We start from the raw sequence: 25,435 nt of genomic DNA, 5'->3' as shown, positions 1-25,435 counted from the left end.
TCCAATGACATCTACACATATGTAGTATTTGGTGATACCCTTAAATCTCCGTATCTTCCATCCATGGCAAAATCCTTGTAACCTCTCATCCCACATTTTCTCAACTTACATAATTCAATCATAGTTACCTAATTATTCCTGTCTTAATATCGTTAAACACTTTCCTATCTCAATCTCAAACATTCATTTTCCCTAAATTGCTTGTGTCCAATGTCCTGTCCCCTAGTTTATTAACATTTACATTCTTTAATGCTAGCCGTTTGATTTCGATCCAAAGGCAGACTAAAACTAGTCATTTGTGTCCAGTCTACTGAAATGCCCATCAAATAATAGTAATACTAATAATAATCATTATTATTATTATTATTATAACGTACATCACGAAATCTAAAAAGAAGTCCACCGAAGTCTTTTGCATTGGAGTATCTTATTATCTCCGCACGTAAGCAACGAAAGGCTTTCGTTCTCCTTTGGTCTAATTACCCGCGTTCCACCTGCGCCCTCCTCCTCCCACGTGGAAGTCATGGTGTGGGCCCCACGATCCGGTCTCTTAGAAGGTGTTCGGTATGTGTGCGGTACGTGTGTTTTAGGATCTCGTAAGGAAATCAGACGCCGACAGATGGTCTGCTCCCGGATAGGATCAACTGGACCCAGTCGGCACAGGATTCAGGTACGGGAGATGCATGGGACGTGGGTCCCGCTTGGACAATAATGGTATGGCGATTATTGTTGGATCCCGTCTTCGATAGGACAGGCGACGCGCACCCGGACCGACATGGCCTTCCCTGTTCCTTTGGGTTTCCCCAATCGCCTGCGCTGCTCAGTGTCATGCACGGAAAGTGATGGTTGTCGATGCAACTGCAATTACCGCGATTCCCTGCGGTGAAATCACAGGGTTAGCTGGTCGCAGCTGTCACGCTCTCTCCTCTCCTGCCTTCCTTCCGCCTCCCGGCGTCTCTATAAACTCAGCTGATGGCCTCCCGCAGCTCGAGTTACACTTGCAGCCATGGCCAAGAACGCTGGCCTCCTCATCCTCTCTCTTTCCTTTCTCTTCTTCCTCTTCTTCTCTGTTGCAGTCTCGCGCAATGTCACCTTCGACCACCGCTCCCTCATCATCGACGGCCAGCGCAAGCTCCTCATCTCCGCCTCCATTCACTACCCTCGCAGCGTCCCCGCCGTACGCTCTCCACCCTCCTTTCTGTTGTTCATGTTGCTGTTCTTCTTCTGCTTCTTCTTTCTCTAAGCCACTCTCGGTCTTTGATCCTACTCCCAGATGTGGCCCGACCTCGTCGCGGCGGCAAAAAGGGGAGGCGTGGACGTCATCGAGACCTACGTCTTTTGGAATGGTCACGAGCCCTCTCCCGGCCAAGTCAGTTCCCTTCCAACTCCCTTCCCATGTTTCTTGATCGCGCTCCTGCTTGATATGTTCCTCAACATAACCCGCTTCCTCTGCCGTTTCTCTCTGTTTGCAGTTTTATTTCGAGGACCGCTTCGATCTTGTCAGGTTCGCGAAGATCGTCAGAGATGCGGGCATGTATATGATCCTTCGCATTGGGCCATTTGTGGCCGCAGAGTGGAATTACGGGTGTGTATGCCGAGTGACGTTCAGATTTTTGCACCTCTGTTGGTTTTGTTCTTGAGGGGATTCGATTGTTATTGGGCTTTGGATTTGCCATGCAGGGGAGTGCCGGTTTGGCTGCACTATGTTCCGGGGACTGTTTTCCGGACTGACAGTGAACCTTTCAAGGTCTGAGGATGAATAAAGCTTCAATCTTTCTTTGGTGGGAACGGCATGTTCTTGGTTTTTTTTGTCTATGCGGAGTGTAATCTGACAGACAAGAGTTTGTCTTTGATTGTTGGCTTTCAGAGTCATATGGCGAGCTTCACCACATTCATAGTGCAGATGATGAAGCGAGAGAATTTGTTTGCATCACAAGGAGGCCATATCATTTTGGCTCAGGCAACTGCTCTTAACTATCATTTAATTTCTGCAACTGACCAAGTTCTTTGATTTCTTTGTAGAAAAATTTGATTCTCATACATCTTTACTTGAATCTACTGTTATCTCTACAATTCCTGCCTTCCCAAATATTGTAGTTAGCTCAATCCAGCCTCATGGTTCAACTACAAGTATTGACCAAATGATCGCAATCCTCTCTTGCAATCCGCATAGCGAGCACGTTTTATGCATTTAGATAACCTTCAAATGGGGCGTGCTTTAATATTGAGCTTATTTTGCAATAGCATCCAAGCATGGAACAGAACTTTCGTTGGAACTTAGTTTTACAGACCATATTGCTTTTGTTACCTCTTTTCAGTGCTGACTGACCGAGCTGTTTTGAAGACCTTGCTTATTAGTAATAAGAGTGGAAGATAGAAACTGTAACTGAGAATTTTGATCTAACTTCGAAGTGTGTATATATCATAGCCAGCTAAAGGTGTAGCCTCATAGCTCTATCAGTCTTTTCGAGTTTTTGCATGATATAAGAGTGTTCTTCCTCGTTCCAATAGAAAGTGCTCTACCACTGTGAAAGATCATCGATGGCTGATAGGGCTGAGTTTTATCTGTTTCATTTATTGTCATTTGTTCAAAAATCCTATCAAAGATCATTCTTTTATTGTCGTTGAAGCTCAAGAACTGAAATCAGTTTCTTATTTTCGTTCCTTTTTTTGGCTTGACTGCAGATTGAAAATGAATATGGAGATATTGAAGCAGTGTATGGTGATGGGGGGAGGTCATATTCAAGGTGGGCTGCCAATATGGCACTCTCTCAAAACATTGGTGTACCTTGGATCATGTGCCAACAGTATGATGCCCCTGATAATGTGGTAATGGTTCATATCCTTGTTGGTGTACAATTTCTGGATTCCATCTCAAATTTTTTGAGGATTCAGATTAATGGTAGTAGGCCAATATAATATACAGCATGGAACTTGCTAACCACTGTTTATTTTGACTGACAAAGCTATTGACAAGAAGTTGTCAGTAGCTTTTTCAAACTTTGTGTTAAGTAGTTAGAGCAGCAATGCATAAGAGATAATTCACTACTCTGTTCAATTGGAACTCCAAGACAGTGTAGCTGCTTCCTATCAGATAGAGTGCATCAAGCAAAATCAAACAGAATTTGCTATTCTTTCTTGTTTTACATGTCTCTTATCTTGTGACTCAACTTGTGAGAATGCAAAATTATGGCTCTTTACATTTATATGTATCATCATTGTTATATTAGTGTCAATCCCTGTTTCACAGCTTCAAAAATTAGAAACATATTATCGTGTAGCGACTAAAGTTTGATTTTTTTTTTCTTCTTCAAACTTGCAGATAAATACTTGCAACTCATTTTATTGCGATCAATTCAAACCAAGTTCTGCGAACAAACCAAAATTTTGGACAGAAAATTGGCCTGGATGGTAATTTCTATGTTGAATCAGCATTATCTTCTTTGCTTTTAAAGTGTTACTCTCAAGTTTAACTTCTGACATGGAGAATCTAATTTATAGAATTGGCTTTTCCAAATAAACTACATGTGAGTAAATGAGAAGTTGAGAATAAATACGTAAACTTTGAGTGGATATAGTTGGTTTCCTTTTCATTATATTTTAGATGATATTTAAGGATGCAAGTATGTTGGTCCAAATCTGTGGACAACACTCTGGTCTGTCAAATAAGTGAAGCTTCTATGTATTATGATTTTGACACCTTAACTTTATAGAGACTAGCATGCTAGAATCATATTCACACATGGGGACAACTTGTTTCTGATCTGAAAAGGAAGTCACAGGTTCACAATAGTTAAGATATGTGGAAATGGTGGTCAGAAGGGGAGAGATAGGTGAGAGAAATAAGGTTCATCTAGAGTGGACGTGGATCAAATAACTAACCAACATATCATACGTAATAGATGGGTATTCCACCTTTTCTTTGGGAAAGGAAAACATTGATATATGTGCATGCATAAACATTTTCAATGTTCCCAGCACAAGGAGGAGAAATTGGGTTTTTGTATTCTCTCCAACTAATCTATCTTATTCTTTGTAAATGGTGGGTTTGGGTTGATATTGGGTGCAAGGGGCATAGGAACTTATCTGAACCTGATGAGACTTGCTATCAGGACAAGATTTCTTGACTCAAACTTGATCATTGTAGCTGGTGAATAAGCCAGGCTGGGACAAGATGGTTTGGACTGGATCAATCTGGTGGACTAAGGCAAATTTTATTTTGGCTTTCAGAAATGAGAAAGAAAGAGAATTTGAATCAAGTGGGGTCAGTAGGTTTATGCTTGAGACTAACTCAGACCCATACCCAAGAAGACTTGCAAAGAGGCTATGATTTCTTGATTGTTCCACTCCGCACCTGATTAGTTCTCAGTGATAACTGGAAGATGCTTCTGTAAATATGTTTCTAATGCTTTACTTTATTAACTATAAACTGGAGGAATTACCTAATGCCCCAAATCCAGAGCACTATAATCTTTCTAGGTCTTGCTGGCTGTAAATTTCTATGATTTTATGCTCTGCATCTGGTCAACCATAGTATCTCTTTGATGCATCTTATGTCAACAAAATCTCACGGCACAATTTTTTTACTTCCATTGTTGTAAGCTCAATTACAGATCTTTTAGGCTTTTACTAATGCTAAAATGTAACCTTTTTCCAGGTTTCAGAATTTTGGGACGGCAAAGCCTCATAGACCACCTCAGGATATTGCATTTGCTGTTGCTCGCTTTTTTCAGAAGGGTGGTAGTCTGCAAAACTATTACATGGTATGTCTTTTAAAAATCATTATATTTTTTGGTAGGAGATTGCAAATTATTTCATGCTACTGAAAACAATGAATGCACACTTCACATCTTTTTCTTAGTATCATGGTGGAACAAATTTTGGTCGCACTTCAGGGGGACCATTCATCACTACAAGCTATGATTATGATGCTCCAATAGATGAATATGGTATGTTACTTTCTAGATTTTCATTGACTGAGTTACAAATAACTAATATTTTTTAAATTTTAATTGAAAGGTTTATTTCTTTGATATTTGATTTCACTAATGAAGATGGATTGCATTTTAGGGTTGGTTAGGCTCCCAAAATGGTCACATCTGAAGGAGCTCCATGAAGCCATAAAATTATGTGAACAAACTTTGCTCTATGGCACGTCAAAGTTTCTGTCTCTTGGCTCTCATCAAGAGGTGACACAGTTTCTTTTTTTTTTCCTATGATATAGTTTCCTCACTAAGTTCAAAACCAAGTATTTCTTTATGTGTTTGTATAGGCATAGTGACACCCAAATATATCCACTTTATGCATAATTAAAAAATTAAGCACTATAAAGTAATAACTACAAAATGCAAGTATATTTTATAATTTGTTATCATTTTTAAGGGTTAATTATAAATTATCTCCTATAATTAACTACCTTTAGTATTTTGATCCTTACACTTTCAAAGTTACATTGGATTTTCTATACTTAAGAAAGTGAAATATTGAGATCTTTATATATGATTAAAAAAATAATTTTATAGAGTTAAAAATCAAGAGAGATGGATTTTATTGGAGTAATGGAGTTAAATATTTTATTTTCGTTAGTGTAGGGATCTTAATGTAACTTTTGAAAGTATAGGGACTGGGATGCTAAGAGTAGCTAATTACAAGGGATAATCTATAATTAGCCCCAGCAAGGAAAGAGAGCCAAAAAGTACACCTATACGGTTAATATCATTCTAATTATGTTTTCCCACCCCTATTTCATGAATCTTATTTGGAAAATATTATCATGTTTTTGGACTTTTAACCTATTATCAAATAAGTGCACTTTAAATAAAAGTGCCAATCAAGTCTTGGAATACTCATGAAATAGCATGCTGTTTATGTCTTCCTCTTTAAGTTTAATGTTTTCACTGGTCATTACATTAAGAGGATAGGCTTCATTCTTTTAAATTATCTTTTTGGTGGGTTTCAGCTATTCTGTTTTATTTATATTATCAACATAAGTTTCTTGCTTATGCAGGCTGATATTTTTGAACACTCAGGGAAGTGTGTTGCATTCCTTGCTAACGTGGATGAACGAAATGATAAGTTGGTCATATTTCGGAATGTACGATACAATCTTCCAGCCTGGTCTGTCAGCATCCTTCCAGATTGCAAGAATGTTGTGTTCAACACTGCAAAGGTATGTTCAATCTTCCATTTACTTATTATTTACATACTATGGGCAACATTAATGTATATCCTATAGTTCTTAAGAACCAAATTCAAATTGTTACCTGATATGATATCTATTATGAGGGGCTAAATGATAGACAGAGATGCAAAACCTGCTTATATAAGCTGTAATATTAGCTATACTCTATTTCAATTCAAATATTTAAGCATACAGTGAATTTTCAAGATCACTTTTGAAGCACTTAAAGAGCATTTTGTTAAACTTCTTTTTATCAAAATTCAGACATCATCAGATGCATGTTAGTGCTCATGTTCTGGTGCTTTCTTTACAATGACAAGGCATTTGCTTCGTTTAATACTAGGTGGTAACTTTCTCTCACATACCATGACAGGAAACTCTGTGACAGTAATATTTGTTTGATCAAAAGAGAAATGCTAATATCTATTATGGTTATAAGAAAGAAAATTCCAAAGAATCATATGAACAGCTTCACATACACTTGCACATGTATTGTGCTAGTAAGCATTATACCATGTGTTGTACCAGATTAGCTATCTCAAGTTCCATTTATTAAATAACTACTAAATAAAGATGTCTGCCTTTTCCATCATCGGTATGCCGACTAAATATTGCAACATTATGTTATACTAATTAATACCTTTATGATAACTTGCAATGAAGGCCTTTTTGGGCATTAAGTGCACTGTTACATACCAATGAAAATGCTGCTACACTGTGATAACTAAATATAGATCAGGACTTGAAATATAAAGGTGAAATTGGTTGTGTTTCTTTCATTTATGTCTTTGAAGAATTTTGTGACTATAGCAAATTAAAATTCTTATTCCTGTATTTTGATGTTGCTAACAGTCTCGATTGGTATTTATTATTCAGGTCCGATCACAAAATTCCCGAGTAGAAATGGTACCAGAGAAGTTGAAAGCATCTGCAGGTTCAGGAAAGCTATCTTGGCAAGTTTACACAGAGAAAGCTGGTGTTTGGGGAGCACCTGATTTTATTAAAAATGAGCTTGTAGATCATATTAATACGACAAAGGATACAACTGATTATCTTTGGTATACAACAAGGTAAGCTTAACTCTGCAATTTTTGTTATCTTCTTTGCTAGTTTATTGCAGTACTTCCATATTGACAGATAGTTTTCGTTTTCCTTCTTCTTTGCACAGTTATTACGTCAATCACAATTCACTATATGCTCAATGGGACTTGAAGCACTGACCACTTGACCATGCATAAAATGTGCTAACAACCTGGATGTCTCCGTGGAGACTCATCTTGTTACATAGTTACTAGAGAATAATTTTGATCTGGAAGAATTCTTTTTTTGGCAAGTGCAACTAATTCAGCATTAAGGAAACCTTGTATTTGCAGAGGCCGATATCATCATTAGTTACGTTTTCTTTCTTCGAAATTCAGAGATCATCTGATAACATATGGCATTAGGAACCTGCATGATGCCTTAGATATACATAAACAATGTGATTAGCTGTTCTGTTTTTCATGAAAGTTGGTCCATGATTGCAATGTAGATACTAATTTTTCTTTAATTTTTTTATAAATGCAGTTTTTATATAGATGGAAATGAATTTCTTAGTAATGGGAGTCTTCCAATTCTGATGGTTGAATCTAAAGGCCATGCTGTTCAGGCTTTTGTAAATGGTCAACTTCAAGGTTCTTTCCCGACTTTCTCATCATATATAGATCATTTCACCATGGATCATTGCTGTAAAAATATGATACACTCTGGTGCCGGACTTGGTTATCTGCACATTCCAAGAATCTGTTTGTTAGCCAAATCTTTGTGATTTACTCATAATAATGCTTTTATGGATATAATACATATAGCAAATGCAGAGAGGAAGATTAAACTGCTCTATTGTAGAAGCTTTAGAAGTTTTATTGGGAACCATCGATAAGCCTATTCCATGGAGTCACCTTTTCCCATAGAGCAATTTCATCTTTCCTACCATAGACAGCCTTGTTTTGAACTGATAGATTGCAAATGGTGACCACAGATAGAACATATTTAGTATGATGCTAGTGTTTCTGGGGAGGTGGAATTCCACAAATACATAATTAACATGTGCTCGCTTCCACCTATACATACATAGTAATGCATATGTACATGTAGATATTCAATTAGTTGTACTAGTCATTTATCATTAATCTTGCATGAGCAGACCAATAACTATAATAAGGACAATCTTGGGCCTTAAAAGTAAAGGCTAAGGAAATGTCCTGTGAAGCTAATCATTGACAACCACAGATGGTCCTCTTGCCACTTCAAATTGATTACAACACTTTGTTATCTGCTTCATTCAATGCTGGTTCTAGTTGCCTTCTTTCCTGTGAAACTTAACATGGCATATAGACTGTGACTTCACATGAATGATTTTTCAGTTGTCATCAAATGCAGTCATAAGGCAGACAATACAGAACTCTGGCGCTCTTGCTTTTCATGCTACTTCATCGCCTTTGTCCTATTAAATCATGTGCATCTAGTGGTTGATGCTATTCAAGTCTCTTTGGATATGTCCATATCTATTAACTCATAAAAGTTGACTGATGATTCCTATGGCTTTTATCTTACAGCCAATTCTTCTGGTTATACTATCAATCTTGAGGCTCCCATAACCCTAAGGGCAGGGGTAAATGAAATTGCTTTATTGAGCATGACTGTTGGGCTGCAAGTAAGTAATTGTGCCTTGTTTTAACTGATAGTGTTGCTTATAACATATGTCTTACTCCGAAAACCAGAATGACAATATGTGGAGAGTAAAAGGATTTTCTAATGTACTACAGCTCTTCAAGTCATTATTTCTATCATCTGCCTCATAGATCTTCAAGGAGTTTCTGAGTAACAAATATCTGTATTAATGCATCATATATTATTGGTCTCCCCAATGTTCATTTTAAAAACAAGAAAAATTAATTCTTCTAACAATCTAAGAATTTTGCCAATGCTCTATATTCTTTGTCATGCACACGGTATGTGCATTGATGCGTAAGACTCTCCAAACCATGATAGAGACTGAAAATTGTATGGACAGCAATTATTTGATCTCTGAAAAAGCAACACAGCAACTTTGAACTGGGTGTCTAAGAAATTTTCACTGAAAATGTAAATACTTGTTCTTGGTCTAAAAATAACTGTGGTATGTTTTTTTAGTGGCATGACCGGTCTATAAGCTCCTTACGGATTCTGATATTTTGTCTTCCAACCAAAGAATGCAGGACCTTTTTATGAATGGCTAGGTGCAGGGTTAACCAGCGTGAAGATATCTGGACTTAGAAATGGAGGTTTAGACTTGTCAGGAGCTGCATGGGCATATAAGGTAATCAGATTGGCTACTGTATCCATCGTGAGCTTTTAATTCTCAAAACTGTTTGCTAGCATTTATATGTGATGTATTCAAGTTTCGACTATCATGGAGCTAAATTTATGTTGAATGCTGTTAGTTTTCTCTTGCCTCCACTGCAGGATGACTCTTAGTTTTGCTCGTTTCCAGGGGGTTCTGTGTTGTATATGAACAAAATGCAACAAGTTATGGCATTGTAACTCTCAATATAGTCTGTCATTTGCTACCATAGAAATTGGTTTTGTAGTTAACCATACAAGTATTATTTAATCTAGGACAGTAACATAGTGGTTGAACAGAAATTCTTTGTCATGTTTGTGGTCATGTGAATAATAGAGCCAAATTTATTTTGTATGTTTGCTTGGACTCCAAGAACAGAAAATGGCAAGCCAAGTATAAGGCTCTCGACATTATTAGGTCTAGGGAGGCTCAATGTGTGCAGCCTTAACTCTTAGCAAAGAAAGAGGTTGTTTTGCTTCTGCGACAAGGGGTAATCTAATCCATGACATCAAGGCTTACCCTTTTTCTGACTCAAGAATCCATTACATTAAATTATTTATCTACTGGGAGATGGCTTAGCTCTTTTATTAAAATTATTATTTTATTTCAACATTTAGTTAAATTTTCTAAGGAAAGAGCATTCCGGCTTTTTCTTTTTTTTGCTTATTGCATTGTGTTCATTATAGTGATTAGTTAGGCAGGTGTTACTCATAGTAAGTCAACAACCTGTTATTATGTCATAGGTCAGTACCTCACAAGGGTGGCATCAGGACTTTTGACTTGCATTCGGAACAACGTAAATTAAGATCTTCTCTTCCTCATTTCTAGTAGTTTGAGAGACTGAATTTTAAGATTACATGTTTATTTTTTTGCATAGGTATGTCATTGGCTGTATGGTATTTTAATGCTTAGAAACGCAACAACCTTTTGACAGTGCTAATTCTTGGAAATATATCACCTAAGAAGCTCTATAATATGATGTGCTTCTCTTTGCAGATTGGGTTGGAAGGAGAGCATCAAAATATATTCAAGGCAGATGGTAACCATGATGTTAGGTGGACACCAGCATCTGATCCTCCAAAAAATCAACCTCTGACATGGTACAAGGTATTAATTGTTCGTTTCTTGATCTTTCTTAATATTTATTATCCTAAAAAGGGTTTTATCAACATCAAGTCAGAGATGCTAAGTTTCATGAAAACTGTGCTGCAATTGTCATTGGTATATATCATTGTTATTAGCTTGTTCTGCTCTTCCTCAACCTTCAATCTAATAAATTGAGTGAAAATTCTCTGACTCTTATTTCACTGCAGGTAGAAATTGCTCCTCCCCAAGGAAATGAACCAGTTGCACTCGACATGCAGTCCATGTGGAAAGGTCAGGCCTGGCTGAATGGCAAAGCCATTGGAAGATACTGGTCTCTAACAAGTTCTGTATACAACAAGTGCAACCAGAATTGTGACTACAGAGGCCCATTTTCCCCAGACAAATGTAGGACAGGATGTGGAGAGATCTCCCAGAGATGGTACTTTCTCTTCCTAAATCTCAATTGGTTGTTCTACTCTTCTGTTTAATGATTCCACTCCTCTATAGAACCTACACATGAATTCTCTGAATCTAGCATCCTCATTCAGCTGACAAGATCTCTTCATCTTCTCTTTATTTGGCCAATTATATGAATGACTTAATATGTGGTCTGTGTTTCAGTAACAAGTTTCCGAAAAATACTAACTCTCTTCGAAATCTTCATTGCATTGTACTCTCTTACACCTACTAATTAATCCACTTCAAGAAACAAAATCTTGTAGTCTTTGCTGTTACAAAAATCTGCACCAAAGATTTCTTCTCCTTCGGGTATTGACTTCCTTGTGTGCTTTAAACTTTGACCACAGGTACCATGTTCCAAGATCATGGTTTCAGCCATCAGGAAACACACTCGTCTTTTTCGAAGAGAAAGGGGGAGATCCTACCCGGATCACCTTTGCAAGAAGACGTGTGACGGCAGGTGCACCGGCATAACCAAGACACCGGCTGTTGAAGCTTGCAGAGAAATTAAGATGTCATGAGTAGATGCGGCTACGTAGTAGGTTAATGAATAATTTGCTTTCCATGCATGTGAAAGAAGACTTGCGTATGTTGTGTTTATTGTATACATCTCAACCCTATTTATCGACATTCACACAAATAAAGGAATATCAAATATCTTGCATGATGATAAATTATGGGAATAGTATTATAATCCTGATGATAATGCTTATCGATTATGATTGTTGATTCATCATCAGTATCAATTAAATAGAATGACAGTCATTTTTAATATATTTTATACGTTCGTTCCGAAGATATCAGTTTGAATAATCAAAAGTTGAGTAGATGATTTAAATGGTAATCCTAAATATTTAAGTAATCTATGGTATCACAATCACAATCACAATCACAGGTGTTTATTTTGCTCCTTAAGAAAATCAAAGAATTGTTTAAAAAATAATATACATAATCATAATATTTTTATTATTGAGATCACTTGCCGAATAGCTAATTAAGCTAACATAATGAATAAACTAAGGATTAAATTTAAATTGGCAGACTAAATAATAAACCACATATGATAAATCTAAATGCACAACAATGGATAAACAAGACTATCAATAAGTTTTGTATGTTTACTATGCTAATATAAATGGTATTAGCTCAAAGGTCATTTGGATTGTTTGGTATGATGCAAACAAAAAATATATATAACGAATAAATAAAAACTTCAAAGATCATTTATAATGTCAAAATGATCAAGATATATTAACTGAAGTATTAATAATCCGTGTCGCGATCCTATGATTATTATCATCCTACAAATGCTTTTAGAATTCTGAATCATATTTAATTGATAATTTAATATCACTAGTGAGATAGTACTGCAGTTGTATATTTAATTGTAGTACTTATATAATTCTAATTGACAATCAAAGCATACAACACATGGAAATTAGGTCAAAGTTGACATCTTGTTGTGCAAGTAGCTGTGCATTGACTCCCCTGACAAATCAAATTGTGGTCTTGATTACTGCACTGCAACACACATAAAAATGAGGTCCACTCTAGCTGTGATCACCCAGATATTTAGCACAACTCCATGCATGTTCTGAGGACATCAGTGATGCCACAGGAGGGCTGAAACCTTGTTGAAGAAGAGAGCCACAGAAGTGATGGTGGGTAAAGCCTGTTGTTGCTAAGGACCCAACTCCAATTGTTGGAATCAGATCTCAATCTGCATCCCTAATGCATGCAACAAAGTCCCAATCCAAGACAGCAAAGATATGCTTTGTTTTGCTACATAAACCATGTGCTCTGAACTTGTTCTCTTCTGTTCTTTCTTGTTTTCTGGATATGGATAAAGACATCAAGAACATGAAACTAAAAGGGGGGCAATACCCAATCAAAGATAAGGTGAAGGTGCCTAAATCCATGTGCAGTGTTGGAACAGCTGCTGTCTAAATATCCATGCAGCAGAACAGTGTTCTTAGTCGATGAGATATTATTACTTTAGAGATTGCTGACTGATGACCAGGATGGATACCAAATGCTGGAACCCAACATTGCATGTGCTTCTCACAGTTGTTGCTTTGTATCATCCAACCTACAGGATTGTTTGTATGGCATATTTAATTATGGATTGATAGGTCTGCAGTCATATTTAATATAAAGATATTATGCACACAAGCTGAGTTTCAATTATGCTGGGACTTGGCAATTTATTTTCTCATGTTTGATACAGGTTGAGATTTTGTTGGTACAGACTTCAGGAACTTGGAATCATGTTCAATATTGTGTACTTGTCTCATTCAAGTTCTCAATTATTGACTTTGAATGCAAAGCATAAAGGACAAATACTTGTGAGTTTATCTTATCCCAAGTCCTATATATTACTACTATTGTGATATCATTGAAACAGTGGTTATAAATTGACCATCTCAAATCAAATCCATCAAAAGTGGTCTCATCATCATTAAAAAAAAAAAATAGAATTTAAATAAATATAAATTATTATTATCTTGGATCTAAGTATTTCATAAGAAATTGATGATCTTATCGGATCAGATGGTGATGATAACTCTTATACAACTTACAAACAGAAAGTATTCTTCCAAGAGTCCAACAATACAAGGTTTCTTCTCTTGTCCCAAGTCAAAGCTTTGGCAGGTGATACGGTATCTTGCGCACCTCTTCCAAAGATTCACACAACCAGATTCCGGATTCCAGTTGCTGACACGAATACACACAATCATTGGAGTTCGTCTATATTTTCTAGCTTATCTTATTGTATGTGATGATATGGAATCCACGCGTAACGATTATCCATACGTATCCTCCAGTTTAGTGGGCCCCCACTCGAATTAGATAGGTATTACTATATATAGGATGATGGGATCGTTCTCGTACGGTACGCGTTGACCGTATACGTATACGTTCTAGGTAAAATTCCTTCTCTAATTTACATTTTTATTCACGTCATCATCCAATCTGAGCACATGGTTTTGGAATAACGGCCGCAAGTTTCTTTACTGCACGAATCACGAACAGATCGTGATGACACTTGGGACCGGTCAAAGGTGTGCGCCAAAAAGTCAGCAACTGAAGTGAATTCCTCCAATCTCACGTGCCCAACACGCTTCATACCTTTTGTCTCTTTCCCTCCTCTATTATTATTATTATTATAGTGCTTGGAATGAATCGTGTGCTCGGGTACCTAATCTCTTTCACCCGCGTCCAGCATCCTTATCCACCCACGTCAAAAAAGAACGCGAATCCGTACCAGCTACGTGTCGCGCTAGCGACGGCCAAACCCCCAGTCAGCCCTAGCGGGACCCGCGGGCCGGGAAGCGACGAAACAGGTGACGTAAGCCATGACAGAATCCCGCCGCAACCCTCGCTAGGTAAGCCCCCCACCGCCGCTGGATGCGTGACACGGAGGCTGGTGGTCCTTCTCGAAGCTGCCCACCGCCTGGGCCCCGCACTCGACCGGTTTGCCACCGCGTTGTCGGTTTCTTCGACCCACCCGCACCCCTTTCGCGTCTATTTATGTGGCTCTGCTCGTGGCTTTCCAAGTTTTAAAGCTTCTCTCCCCTTCCCTGCCTTAATATATCACGCGGGAGATCCGACGGGCGTGGATCGAAGGGATCGAACGATGAACGGCGGAGATCTGCAGCTGCCACCCGGGTTCCGGTTCCACCCCACGGACGACGAGCTCGTGATGCACTACCTCTGCCGTAGGTGCGCCGGCCTCCCCGTCGCCGTCCCCATCATCGCCGAGCTCGACCTCTACAAGTTCGACCCCTGGCACCTCCCAGGTAGGTTTCGATTTGGCTTACGGTCTCGTCCGCGCGTGTGATGGCCGTGTGATCTGGATCTGCTGCCTGTGACAGGGATGGCGCTGTACGGGGAGAAGGAGTGGTATTTCTTCTCGCCGAGGGACCGGAAGTACCCCAACGGGTCGAGGCCGAACCGGGCGGCCGGGTCGGGGTACTGGAAGGCGACCGGTGCGGATAAGCCGGTCGGATCGCCTAAGCCGGTGGCCATCAAGAAGGCCCTCGTGTTCTACATCGGGAAGGCCCCCAAGGGCGACAAGACCAACTGGATCATGCACGAGTACCGCCTCGCCGACGTCGACCGCTCCGCCCGCAAGAAGAACTCGCTCCGGGTACGTTGTGCACCCACCATATTAATCGAATACATGCAAAGGGCCGAGGTCTTTGACGGGTATCGTAATTTTATTGGTTTGGTGGGGGAGGTGCACTGGATCCTCTTCCGTTATTGGTGTGGGTGACCATCCCGATGCAACTTGCCAGGTTGCTATCAGGGTGAGCCGGTGAGGAATCCTCATCGTTTGAACAGTGCACGAGAGGAGTCATCGTGTCCTCTTGGGTGATAGATAATCTAAACAAGAAAGCAGCATGATGTACTAACATGTGGGACGTGTCGGACTGCAGCTGGATGACTGGGTTCTATGCCGTATCTACAACAAGAAAGGAAGCAGCGGTTCGGAGAAGCTTGGGAACACGGATGGGAAGCCGGTGGTGTCAAGGAGCGTCTGGCCGGGCCCAGCCACGAGCCCCGAGGAGCGGAAGCCGGTGCTCGGCCCTTACGCACCATCGCCGCTCGCCCACGTGCCGGCGGAGATGGTGTACAGCTTTGCCCCGTCGGACTCGATGCCGAAGCTGCACGCCGACTCGAGCTGCTCGGAGCGGCCGGAGTTCACGTGCGAGAGGGAGGTCCAGAGCCAGCCGCGGTGGCGGCCCACCACCGAGTGGGACCGGGCCCTCGGCCTCGAGTCCGCCGCTACCGCCGCCGGCGGCTCGGTCTTCTCCCAGATCGAACCGGGTCTGTTCTCCTCCGAGTCGAGGGACCCGTTCCAGGACATCCTCACGTACCTGGGGAAGCCCTTTTGAGCTACAAACGAGCCGCACGCAGGACATGTAACTGAGTTGACACGGTGGCGACTCCGCGAGCTGCGGTGGAAATGGAATCGTCTGGAAGATGATCTCCGGCCGTCAGTCACGGGACCAACCGAATCGGACGGCTGGAGTCGCCACGGCAGCGATGAAACCGAGTCGATTCCGGGCTGAGTCAACGCGTCATAGATTTTATAGGGATGTGAGTGTGGATATGGGCATACTACATAGCCACCATTCTTTGATTTGAAGTGTTAGTATTTGGAGTCTTGGTAGATACTTATACCTTGTCAGATATGGTATTTTCATCATTTAAAAGTCTTGTATATTATGAAGAAAAAACTCCGATTTTAATCTCAATCTCATGAACTAAATAAATGAAAAGTAGATCATGAAAAATAAGCATAAAGATTACACAATTGACCACTAATTTTATTCATGAATTCTCACTCAGAATAAATATGCTCTTGGGATAATTCTACAATGTTCTTCCATATTGTAGAACGGAAGATAAGTTCGTTCGGTACTTATCAAAAGCTTCATTGACTGAATACACTTTGCCCGGATCAATATGCCTCGTAGATTCTATCAGATGTAGTGAAGAGAGGACAAACTAAGTAGCCATCAAACAGGTTTCACACTTGAGAAATCTCATGAAGACAAAGGATGGCCTTTGACACTGTAGATTGATTGCTTAATCTGTGGAAAAGCTTCTGAGACATTCTCTTTGGTTGTGCCAACAGGAAGAAGCTTTGGTCTGCAGTCTGTCATGTTTCAAGAGTTGGTGCTTTGCCTTCGATGGACCAACACAATTAAATCGAGTAACCAGCTTGAACAAAGGCAAATTCCGATCTGCAACATTGAACAATTAGCATCGACCTCAGAGACCCACTAGTACGTCTACTCCGTTTCTCGATCAGGAGCAAGAGCAACGACGGTTTTAGAGTTATGCCCACTAATCGTATGAGCTTCACAAAACTCCTATAGTCGATGCTCACTTGGCAGCTTCCAACCACTTGATTCTTGAGGATTTATCAGATATGTGGAATGAAACCTGTACAAAAAAGCAGAATTAGGATTTGCATTATCAAACATTGATTGGTTGACCATTTTGATGTCTTGCTTGACATCAAGAGCCAAAAAAGTAAACTGGATCAATTAACCATTTTCCTGTATGTGATCTACTGGTTAACATATCTTTCATGGTTGCAAAGCTAAACTGCTACCAGAAAATAAGATGGAGGTTTCCAAGAGTATACTTCAGAGATAAAATGAGCACCTGATGCCACATCTAAAGAAGCCTATTCATATTCCTTATCCAAGCAGGAAACTGGATAAAACTAGATAACTATTAATGCTAGATGGTAGATACTTGGCCTCTTGTTCGTGCAGGAAACGAGATAAATTTGTATGCTGGAGGCATTGCCTCTCAAAAAATATGTAAATTGTATGATACCTGCAGCAACAAAAAGATAATGAAGACAGTGATCAGACTTTTCATTTATCTTCCAGGGAGTATAGAATTGTATGCAGAATGTGTTTGTTCCTTCTATTCCTTGCTTCTCGTGTGCATGAAATATATGCCAGAAGCATTAGATGCCAAGTTCACCACTTGTTATACATGAAATATATGCCAGAAGCATTAGATGCCAAGTTCACCACTTGTTATATACCATAAGCGTCCCCCACCAGCTACCAAATCCTTGCATTTGGCCGCGTTAAGGATATTAAAATTGATGAATATAACTTTTACTTTCATTATCATTTCTATTTATGTTCACAGCTCCTCCTAGCATCTCGTTACAAAGTAGAGACATTTCAAGCTTGGAATTTGCAACTCTTTCTATAGCACATCTATTTTGACTTTTTTGTTAAACAAAACCTTTTTTCAGTTCTACAGGCTGTTATATTTCAAAAACAGTAAACTTGTCACGTTAAACGACATTAGATGTATCACACAATGACTTCTGATGATGGCAATTAGATAACATCTACTTATCTATAACAACTTGTACGGTAAAATAACTAAGCTCTAAAAGAATGCTCAACCATAAACTAATCATCATCATTGTTTGCATGGTTCGCAACACATTGACCCTCCCCACTCTATATGGAGTATTTTTTGCACTGGGCTGTTCTTTTTCATATGGATGTTTCAATCATTTCATCCTCTATACCTGTAAATGAAATCTTGCTTTGAGATTGCACTCTAACTGCTTCCTATTGTCTCCTTTAGTAGACTTGTTTTTTGGTGGCAATATACAGATTTCATGTAAGGCCTCTTCTTATGTTTCATTCAGTATTTTTAGTCCTTTTTTTTTCCCCAAACTCATACTACATGTTTAGAAGTGCATGACTTGCTATCCTTTTGGTAAGAACAAGCTGATCTTGCGATACGCCAATTCGACTCTTTAAGGCATCATCATAATTCTAAACAGCTACCAGTACTATCATCTGAATACTGAAAACAACATCCTCTGCCGAAAACCTTGACTAATTTGTCTCGTCTTCTCTTCTAGTTGACTTGTTTTCTCAAGTCCATTTAAGATTTATGTTAGGCCTCTTTTTATGCCTCGATCATGATTTCATTTTCCTTGTCACCGTTCCCAACTTCTACTTGTTTAATTACTACATCCTTGGAAGTACATGACTTATTATCCTTTCACAAATAACATCAAGCTATTCTTACCGCATAGCAGCAGATCACTCTTCCATTCACCTCATAATTCTGAAACTGAGTCCTATCATCTGCCACGAACCCCTTCATCTAAACTCCTAAGAAGCCTTTCTCCGCAGAGAACTTCACAAATAAGCATCCGAATCTTAGTTGGTCCATCACTCGATGACTTCATGAAAGTTCATTGATAAGTGGTCTCCCGGTGTTTTTTTTTTTTTTTTTCAAGTCATAAAGTTTCAGAGAAGGCAAGTGCTTCAGTAAGTAGCATGCCATTTTCTGTGGTCAGATAGATAAACAGGTCAGTTGCAAATGAATCAGAAACTACATATATTAGACAGCAAATGAAGTCATATGGAAACTTGGTTGAAGTTTCCACAATTTATAATCATGAAGAAGCTTACAGAAAGAATGAAAACATAGTAAAAAAGGATAATAACCTACACTAACATACTCTTAACAGATGCATACAACTGAAATTAGCTTAACAGGAAACTCGAGATTATCGAAATGCTAATCTGTCAATTCAAGATAATCATTCTGTAATTCCAATCAAATAGACTGAAATGGCAACGTAAGCAGGGCTAATCATAGTTTGGAGAAGATGAATGACCTGAATTAGTAGGGAAGCCTGCGAAGACGTTAGAGTAAGACTTTGTAAGATAGGCAAAGTTTGCAATTGGCGGCAACACGGGCACTCTTTCTCCTTTCTTTAGAAGCTCTTGCAAGTCTACTCTCTGCAAGGTCAGGACAGACTTCGACTCCTTCCACACAAATGCAAGTAGTCCATTCTGGAGCACGAACAAGGAGCCAGGCTTCGATCCTGGGTACTGGAACCCGTACTGGAACCCATAACCACTCACAATCCCCTCCCCGGAGTAACTATTTTTTACTTCCACCTGAAGAGACTCAGCACTAGTCTCCCATGGGAATGGCTCTGATCCTATCTCATCCATCTTCGCGATGAACATTGCCGAGCCATTGGGGTGGAGGACATAATGGGTTCCTTCCAGTATCTTGGTGCCGATTAGCAGAAGATGACCTTCGACCTCCTCGTAAGAAAGCAACAAGAAGAACAAGGCCTTCTCTGATTTGCCCTCAGAAGGCTGTCCCGGAGGCCAGCCAAAGGTGCCACCCCACAGGCCTGCATACTCTCGGCCAGCCATTGGACCCTGTAATGGGAGTTTATACAGCGCGATCCTGCTGTCGTGCATGTTGGGCCATGCCCTGTACGTAGTTAGCCTCATGTGTGTTGCTCGTAAGCTCAGTCCGATGAGATCGCCTGACCTCAAGAACTCTTGGAGCTGCGCATGCTTGTTCTTGCTGCTGCCCGAAGAACTCCCATTTCTCGAAATCGAACAGGATGCACTGGGAATGCTGGACCTGCCCATGAATTGTTTCAAGTACCCAGTTATGGAGGAAAAGGCTCTCCCTTGGTGAGCAGCAGGACATGGCCGGTCGTCGATGGCGTTGATGTTTTCAGCACTTTGGTGCTCCATCAAGCCTAATGCCAACTCAGCCACATCCCGATTGATCCATCCTCCATTAAGCTTAAGCATTTCGAGGAGCTCCAACCTTCGATCTGCCAAGAGACTGGCATCATCGCAAAAAGAGGATCGTTCGAATAGAGGAGCAGAGGCCAGGTCCCGGGGGACCTTGAGGCGGACTCTGGCCGCCACCAATTCTAGAAGCCGGCGGCCATCTCTAAATGGCAATCGGCTGAAGGGAAGGGAAGAAGCCCGCGGAGCAGCCAAGGAACGGTAGATTACGGTGGCATACGACCGGCAATATTGTCTTCCTAAACTTGGACCTTTGGATTCAGAAATGGCAGGGAAGCTCCGGGCGGGGAACAAATGCTGTTTCGAGGGAAAGGTGGAGACTATGTGACGGGCATCGGCCTCTAGAAAGAGCACGTTGCAAGAGGACTCGATGGATCGGACGAAGCCAGGGTAGAGGCAGTCGAAGCCGCAGTCTCGGCCGTGGAGGAAGAAGCGAGAGGGCGCGCCGTTGGCATCGGCGAGGATCTCGAAAACCGGCGCCCAGAGAAGCGGTCCAGCGTCGAGGCCCAGGGGCCCGAGTTCCTGGGGAATGACGCGGACGCCGACGATGGAGAGGAAACCCCAGATGACGCAGACGACGTTGCCCAGCTCCGGGTTCTGATGCACCCATATGCCAAGAAGCGGTGCGACGGCAGCGAGGAAGCGGCAGAGGGCGCGGTAGGAGCGAACGCCCATTCGCCACCTGGAAAGGAGGTGGGGCGGCGGGCCGAGGCGACGGCACTGCGCGAGCCAGACCCTCTCGGAGGCCGCTATGGCCGCATGGAGGCCGCGGCAGCAGAGGGCAAGAGCGCAGAGGTCACCGTGGTGGAGCCCGGCAGAGATGAGCGCCAGCACGTCGTCCGGCAGCCCTAAGAAAAAACCGGAGCCGCAATCCTCCGCCTCCACCGCCACCCCACCGGACATGGTTCCCAAACCGCAAAGGAGTCTCCTTTCTTCTCTCTTCTTGATCAAATACTAGAGCAAAGGCCAAAGTCGAGCAGAAGGTAGCTCCTTGCTACTCTTATCTCAGCACAGAGCCATAAAGGTAGAACCTTTCTTGGCTCTTCTCAAAGGTGAACCAGAGAAGATGCTCACTAGAGGAGCAGGTTTTATATGTAAAAATTACAATGCAACCGTGAGCTGTGGGAGAGTCTACTACTCGGTTGTGCAGCAGCAAAGATGACTGACTGAACAGGAACAGATGCTCCTCAACTGTGGAATGGTAGTAAATTGCACAATCTAATTGATTCATATGCTGTTTGTTTCTTTAGTGCTCAGCAAGTTTGAAATCAGCACCTCATTAGATCCTGAGGTGGATGTATGTGGTGTGTCATACCGCAAGCAACTTATTTATGCTTTCACATTCTGTGGAGATGTGCAGTCACAATACTGCCATGTGAATCGTCTCTTGGCACACCAAGTCTTTATCCAGAGGAGTTCTACCAATCAATGTTCCCACGCCTCTGTTCACCGCTACTGATCCGAAAGATGATTGCCGCCTGGGATGATCACTCGTGTTCCGATTCCCTACTCAGTTCAGACTCCGAAAAGTCAAACATTGACTAGGGTTTCAGCTTCAACTGGTAGAGCAGTTCAATCATGTTCACAGAGGTGAAAGCAACAAGGAAGAAGCCTCCAGAAAACTATGGGTTGTCAATCACTTCGTTTTCCTTCTGTCATCTCCGAAGCAGGTGACGACTTGTGGCCTCGACCAATTTGGATGGACATGATCTGAAACTTCATTCGTGGATTAAGATGAGGAGGTTTGACAGTAGAAATCTGAGCTGCTCGGAAACAAGAGAGCAGAGACACGAGAGGGACAAGTAACAGGGCATGTTGAGACGGCAAGATTGACTGGTCCGAAACCTGCGGTCGCATGCGAGAATGATGCATGGGATGCACACAAAGACACGTGGAAAGCATTACGGCCTTGCAAGTGATGCCCATATAACGGCCCAATAAAAGCCGTGGGTAAAACCCATCTTGTCGAACAATTCGACCTAAAGGGGACACGAAAGGGGTTCGCACACCTATGGAAGGAATTCCCAGGCGATACGTTGTACCGCACTCGCTTAACCGACCTGATCATAATTCGCGATTCGAGTGGGTCCCGGTGGGAGCCATCTCAGATCCATTCATGAGAAAGGTAGCGTACTTTGGACAGAGTGAACGGGTATCAAAAGCACAACCGGAAAAGGTATTCCATATCAGGCTCTCTCAACCGAGGCTTCAAACAGGGAAATAATAGTCTTCTCACTGATCTGTACGGACTTAGCTGGTTTTGCCTAAGTCATACGGAAGTCATGCGGCATCCTTGTGTGTCCGTCCGCAAAGGTCAGCCTCCTCGAAGCCTCCAATTGTCCCTTAGGACCAACAAAAGAGAGAACGAGTTAGAGAGAACGCCTCAATCGGGATCCACAAGCAAACATCTCTGAAAAACACTTCATAGACAATGTAAATTACAAACAGACTTTACAAACTCTGAACAGTTGCACAATAAAGGGTAAAATGGTCCATTACAAACTAAAAATCTCTCACATGTGTCCACATGACACAACCTTTATTCATAAGTCTAAAGTAAAGATGCCACCAACCTAACTAAAATGGGACTATTAAGCCTTCAACCGCCCCTCTATATGCTGTACAAGGCATGAACATGCCAAAAGACAAGGACATACATAAGCATTACATCAAACATCTTGTTTAGAAGTTTATCTGTGACATTCTCCTCCACTTATTCCTTCGACGTCCTCGTTGAAGCCTTTGTCGACACTACAACTCCTCGCCTTTGCTGAGTCTTCAATCTTCTGCTCCAGCTACAATGCGCCTCTTGGCTCCTAGCTGCTTCAACTCACCAATGACTCTGACTCTGGTGTGGGGTTGGCTGAGTTGTGTTTATCATTGTTGATTCCTACGGATCCCCCAGATGAAGGAAAATACCATCCTTACTGCGCCAGTCTCTCAAATCTTTCATGCTGCTTGAACTGGGTGGATGCTTGTTGAAGCTTTAACGAGCATCGTCTCGCAAACTTCTGAAGTTTTGGGTCCTTCCTCCATAAAATTTGCTCATTGACTCTTCTTTCACTTGTCACATCCAAGTAGGTTCGCATCACTTCCGCTTTCGATTGGCATTTTGTTGGGAAATGAAGCAGACAATCTACTCTCAATAGCATTGATCATCGTTGGTGAGGATTTGACAACTATTGTCTTTCATTATCTTCGAAGGGTCTTTGAACTTGTGCAGAGCTCCTCTACTGGATAGATAAGAGAATTGGGGTACTCGGTTTCGCCCATTCTCTTAAGGGTTGAGAAGGCAAAGGTAACTTGACTTCGCCCGCCTCCTCCAGGTTGTACTCCATGCATCGAGCTGGTTACTAACCTTCGTCTGCTCTTTGCTCACACTTCTGAAGCACTTGAAGTGTTTGCACTCCTTGCTTTGAGTTAGTTACTGTGATTCACCTTCTCAATGTCATCGAACTTTTGGAATGTAGGAAGTTTTTACCCCAACTTGGAGTAATTCTCTCATAGGTTTGGTCGCCTCTGGGATTATACCGTCTTCTCCATCAACCCTGCCGCCTACTCCACTGAGTAGCAAAGGTGCAGCACCGCGTACTGCCTGCTTCGTTCCTTGGTTATGCACTCTTGCATGACCCGAAGTCCTTCACTTTCGGCTATCTTGATGAGAAGCTCATTAACACCGGTCTTACGAGGTTCCTCGGCCTTTGCCCTTCAGCATTGTCTCGGTACTTGGAGATTGCCTCTGCATGCTCCACCTCCTCGGCCCCTTTCACGACCAAGCGCTCTCCCTCCATGAGAGCAAGGGATCAATGACTTTCACGGAAGTCCCGCCTCTGTGGTACCATGGCGCTGCCATGCTCATGGCACTACTATCCGTCGCCTCGCATCTGCATCTCTTTTCTTCACAATCAGTAGATATGCCTCTGTGGCACTCCTCCGAGTCCACCTCCATTCTAACTGATGCTTGATTTTGGGTAGCTAAGTCCCTCTGGACTCGTCGTCGCTTCCTCGCCCCTTTCGACCCCCTGCTTCAACACCTCTATGTTCTCCAAGCAGTCTGTTTGGTCGATGGAAAGACAGACTGCAACTCCCATGCATGGCCTCTGCCATCACGTTGTAGGGTTTGCACCGATTCTTTTCTCCTTAGCTTCCTTGGTAGCAACGTTCGCTTACTCGGCCTTGTCCTTTGACTTGTCGGGCTCCCTTAAGCGAATATGAGCTCTAGAGCAGTCCAACTCTCCAACTGCTTCGATCATACCTCTGCATGATCAAGTCCCCCCCATGGGGCCCACTGGTACTTGTATTCGAACTTTTCCCTTGGTGGAACACAGCCCTCATATGCTGATGACCAAGGTTTTCATCTGATGCAAAATTCGATGCACGCACGGAAGACCCGCCTCTACGGTACCATGGCCTTCACTCCTTAAATCCATAGCCCTTCTTGCTGTCGTGTTGTTCACCGAAGTGGTGCTTCCAGTAGCTCCCGATCATACCTCCATATGATCTAATCCCTCACGGGACTAGATCGTGTGTATCGCATTTGCCACGAACTGTTCCACCACGATCCGCTGCACCATGTCGCCTCCTGTTGACATCTCTATTACATTCTGATCCTTGTGGGTTGAACTCGAATTGTGAACCCTCCATGTGTGGCCTATGCCAATACATCGCAGGGTCTCTTTCACCTTCGATTTTGTTCGCTCATTTAGCAATCGACCTTCATCCACCCACTCTTGGGTCACACCTAGATGAAGCACCACTCTAGGATAGTTCGTCGCCTAGTAGCTCCCGAAGTCCACTGACTTCATTGTAATTTGTGCACCATTGTCTGGATCCTGGGCCTCTGCCCCTACCAGCACAATCTCTGCTGCGCACCGCTTCCTTCATGGCAACTTGAATGGCAATACTGTGGCATATTCTTCAAGAGTACCCACCTCTGAGTCCTCTTGCCCCGTGCTAAGGCCTTCTGAACCCAATTTCGCCTCCGCAAATTGAGTCGCCTTAGTTCCTCCATCAAATGCTTCTCCGAGATAAGGTGCATGTGCCCAGAAGCTCCTTTCGTCTTTGGCACCATGCAAGATGAGTCCACTCCGTCAGAATGAAGGACCCATGGAACAACATGATTCTACTCTTGCCTCTGTAAGAGTTCATGTCCTTGACATCTGTCTAAGGAAAGCACTGTGCCTCCGCTCCATGTTCCAACTTCTATGCTGGCTC

General features: G+C 41.9%; 3 protein-coding genes across 4 annotated transcripts; 2 read left to right on the top strand and 1 right to left on the bottom strand.

Annotated features, from left to right (window-relative positions):
* Positions 1-877: 877 nt before the first annotated feature.
* On the top strand, positions 878-11,761 carry LOC103988153 (beta-galactosidase 3). The gene is made up of 18 exons (XM_065154317.1): positions 878-1,177; positions 1,274-1,369; positions 1,473-1,585; positions 1,681-1,747; positions 1,868-1,955; positions 2,681-2,829; positions 3,323-3,411; positions 4,658-4,763; positions 4,862-4,949; positions 5,071-5,189; positions 6,008-6,169; positions 7,058-7,251; positions 7,748-7,854; positions 8,776-8,873; positions 9,411-9,518; positions 10,539-10,649; positions 10,856-11,067; positions 11,435-11,761. Exons 1-18 carry the CDS (start codon positions 1,007-1,009, stop codon positions 11,559-11,561), a joined length of 2,205 nt encoding a protein of 734 aa, XP_065010389.1. The 5' UTR covers positions 878-1,006; the 3' UTR covers positions 11,562-11,761.
* A 2,489-nt stretch (positions 11,762-14,250) lies between these two features.
* On the top strand, positions 14,251-16,348 carry LOC135640429 (NAC domain-containing protein 48-like). The gene is made up of 3 exons (XM_065154844.1): positions 14,251-14,887; positions 14,963-15,237; positions 15,527-16,348. Exons 1-3 carry the CDS (start codon positions 14,266-14,268, stop codon positions 15,983-15,985), a joined length of 1,356 nt encoding a protein of 451 aa, XP_065010916.1. The 5' UTR covers positions 14,251-14,265; the 3' UTR covers positions 15,986-16,348.
* Positions 16,349-16,407: 59 nt separating this feature from the next.
* LOC103988151 (F-box protein At5g39450) lies at positions 16,408-21,626 on the bottom strand. Of its 2 annotated transcripts, XR_010497319.1 has the most exons (3): positions 19,276-21,626; positions 17,268-17,444; positions 16,408-17,042 (listed from the first exon to the last, which is right to left on the bottom strand). XR_010497319.1 is itself a non-coding variant. In XM_009406693.3 (2 exons), the coding sequence occupies exons 1-2, from the start codon at positions 21,122-21,124 to the stop codon at positions 17,023-17,025; spliced, it is 1,869 nt and encodes a 622-aa protein (XP_009404968.2). In that variant the 5' UTR covers positions 21,125-21,618; the 3' UTR covers positions 16,408-17,022. The 2 variants fall into 2 exon arrangements, 1 of the variants encoding a protein (XP_009404968.2); XM_009406693.3 differs by lacking the exon at positions 17,268-17,444 and having other exon boundaries at positions 19,276-21,618.
* Between the last annotated feature and the right edge of the window lie 3,809 nt (positions 21,627-25,435).

The sequence above is a fragment of the Musa acuminata genome, chromosome BXJ3-6, assembly GCF_036884655.1.
Source record: "Musa acuminata AAA Group cultivar baxijiao chromosome BXJ3-6, Cavendish_Baxijiao_AAA, whole genome shotgun sequence".
In the NCBI taxonomy this organism is placed as follows: Eukaryota; Viridiplantae; Streptophyta; class Magnoliopsida; order Zingiberales; family Musaceae; genus Musa; species Musa acuminata.
This window is presented reverse-complemented; position numbering and strand designations above follow the sequence as displayed.

Excerpts from the sequence above, each read along its gene's own strand:
- LOC103988153 (XM_065154317.1), top strand. The coding sequence starts at position 1,007 with ATGGCCAAGAACGCTGGCCTCCTCATCCTCTCTCTTTCCTTTCTCTTC. Across the intron at positions 3,412-4,657 it reads ACAGAAAATTGGCCTGGATG|GTTTCAGAATTTTGGGACGG; the intron begins GTAATTTCTATG and ends ACCTTTTTCCAG. Across the intron at positions 4,764-4,861 it reads GTCTGCAAAACTATTACATG|TATCATGGTGGAACAAATTT; the intron begins GTATGTCTTTTA and ends TCTTTTTCTTAG.
- LOC135640429 (XM_065154844.1), top strand. The coding sequence starts at position 14,266 with ATGAATCGTGTGCTCGGGTACCTAATCTCTTTCACCCGCGTCCAGCAT. Across the intron at positions 14,888-14,962 it reads CGACCCCTGGCACCTCCCAG|GGATGGCGCTGTACGGGGAG; the intron begins GTAGGTTTCGAT and ends TGCCTGTGACAG. Across the intron at positions 15,238-15,526 it reads GCAAGAAGAACTCGCTCCGG|CTGGATGACTGGGTTCTATG; the intron begins GTACGTTGTGCA and ends GTCGGACTGCAG.
- LOC103988151 (XM_009406693.3), bottom strand. The coding sequence starts at position 21,124 with ATGTCCGGTGGGGTGGCGGTGGAGGCGGAGGATTGCGGCTCCGGTTTT. Across the intron at positions 17,043-19,275 it reads AGGCTTCCCTACTAATTCAG|GTTTCATTCCACATATCTGA; the intron begins GTCATTCATCTT and ends TTTTTTGTACAG.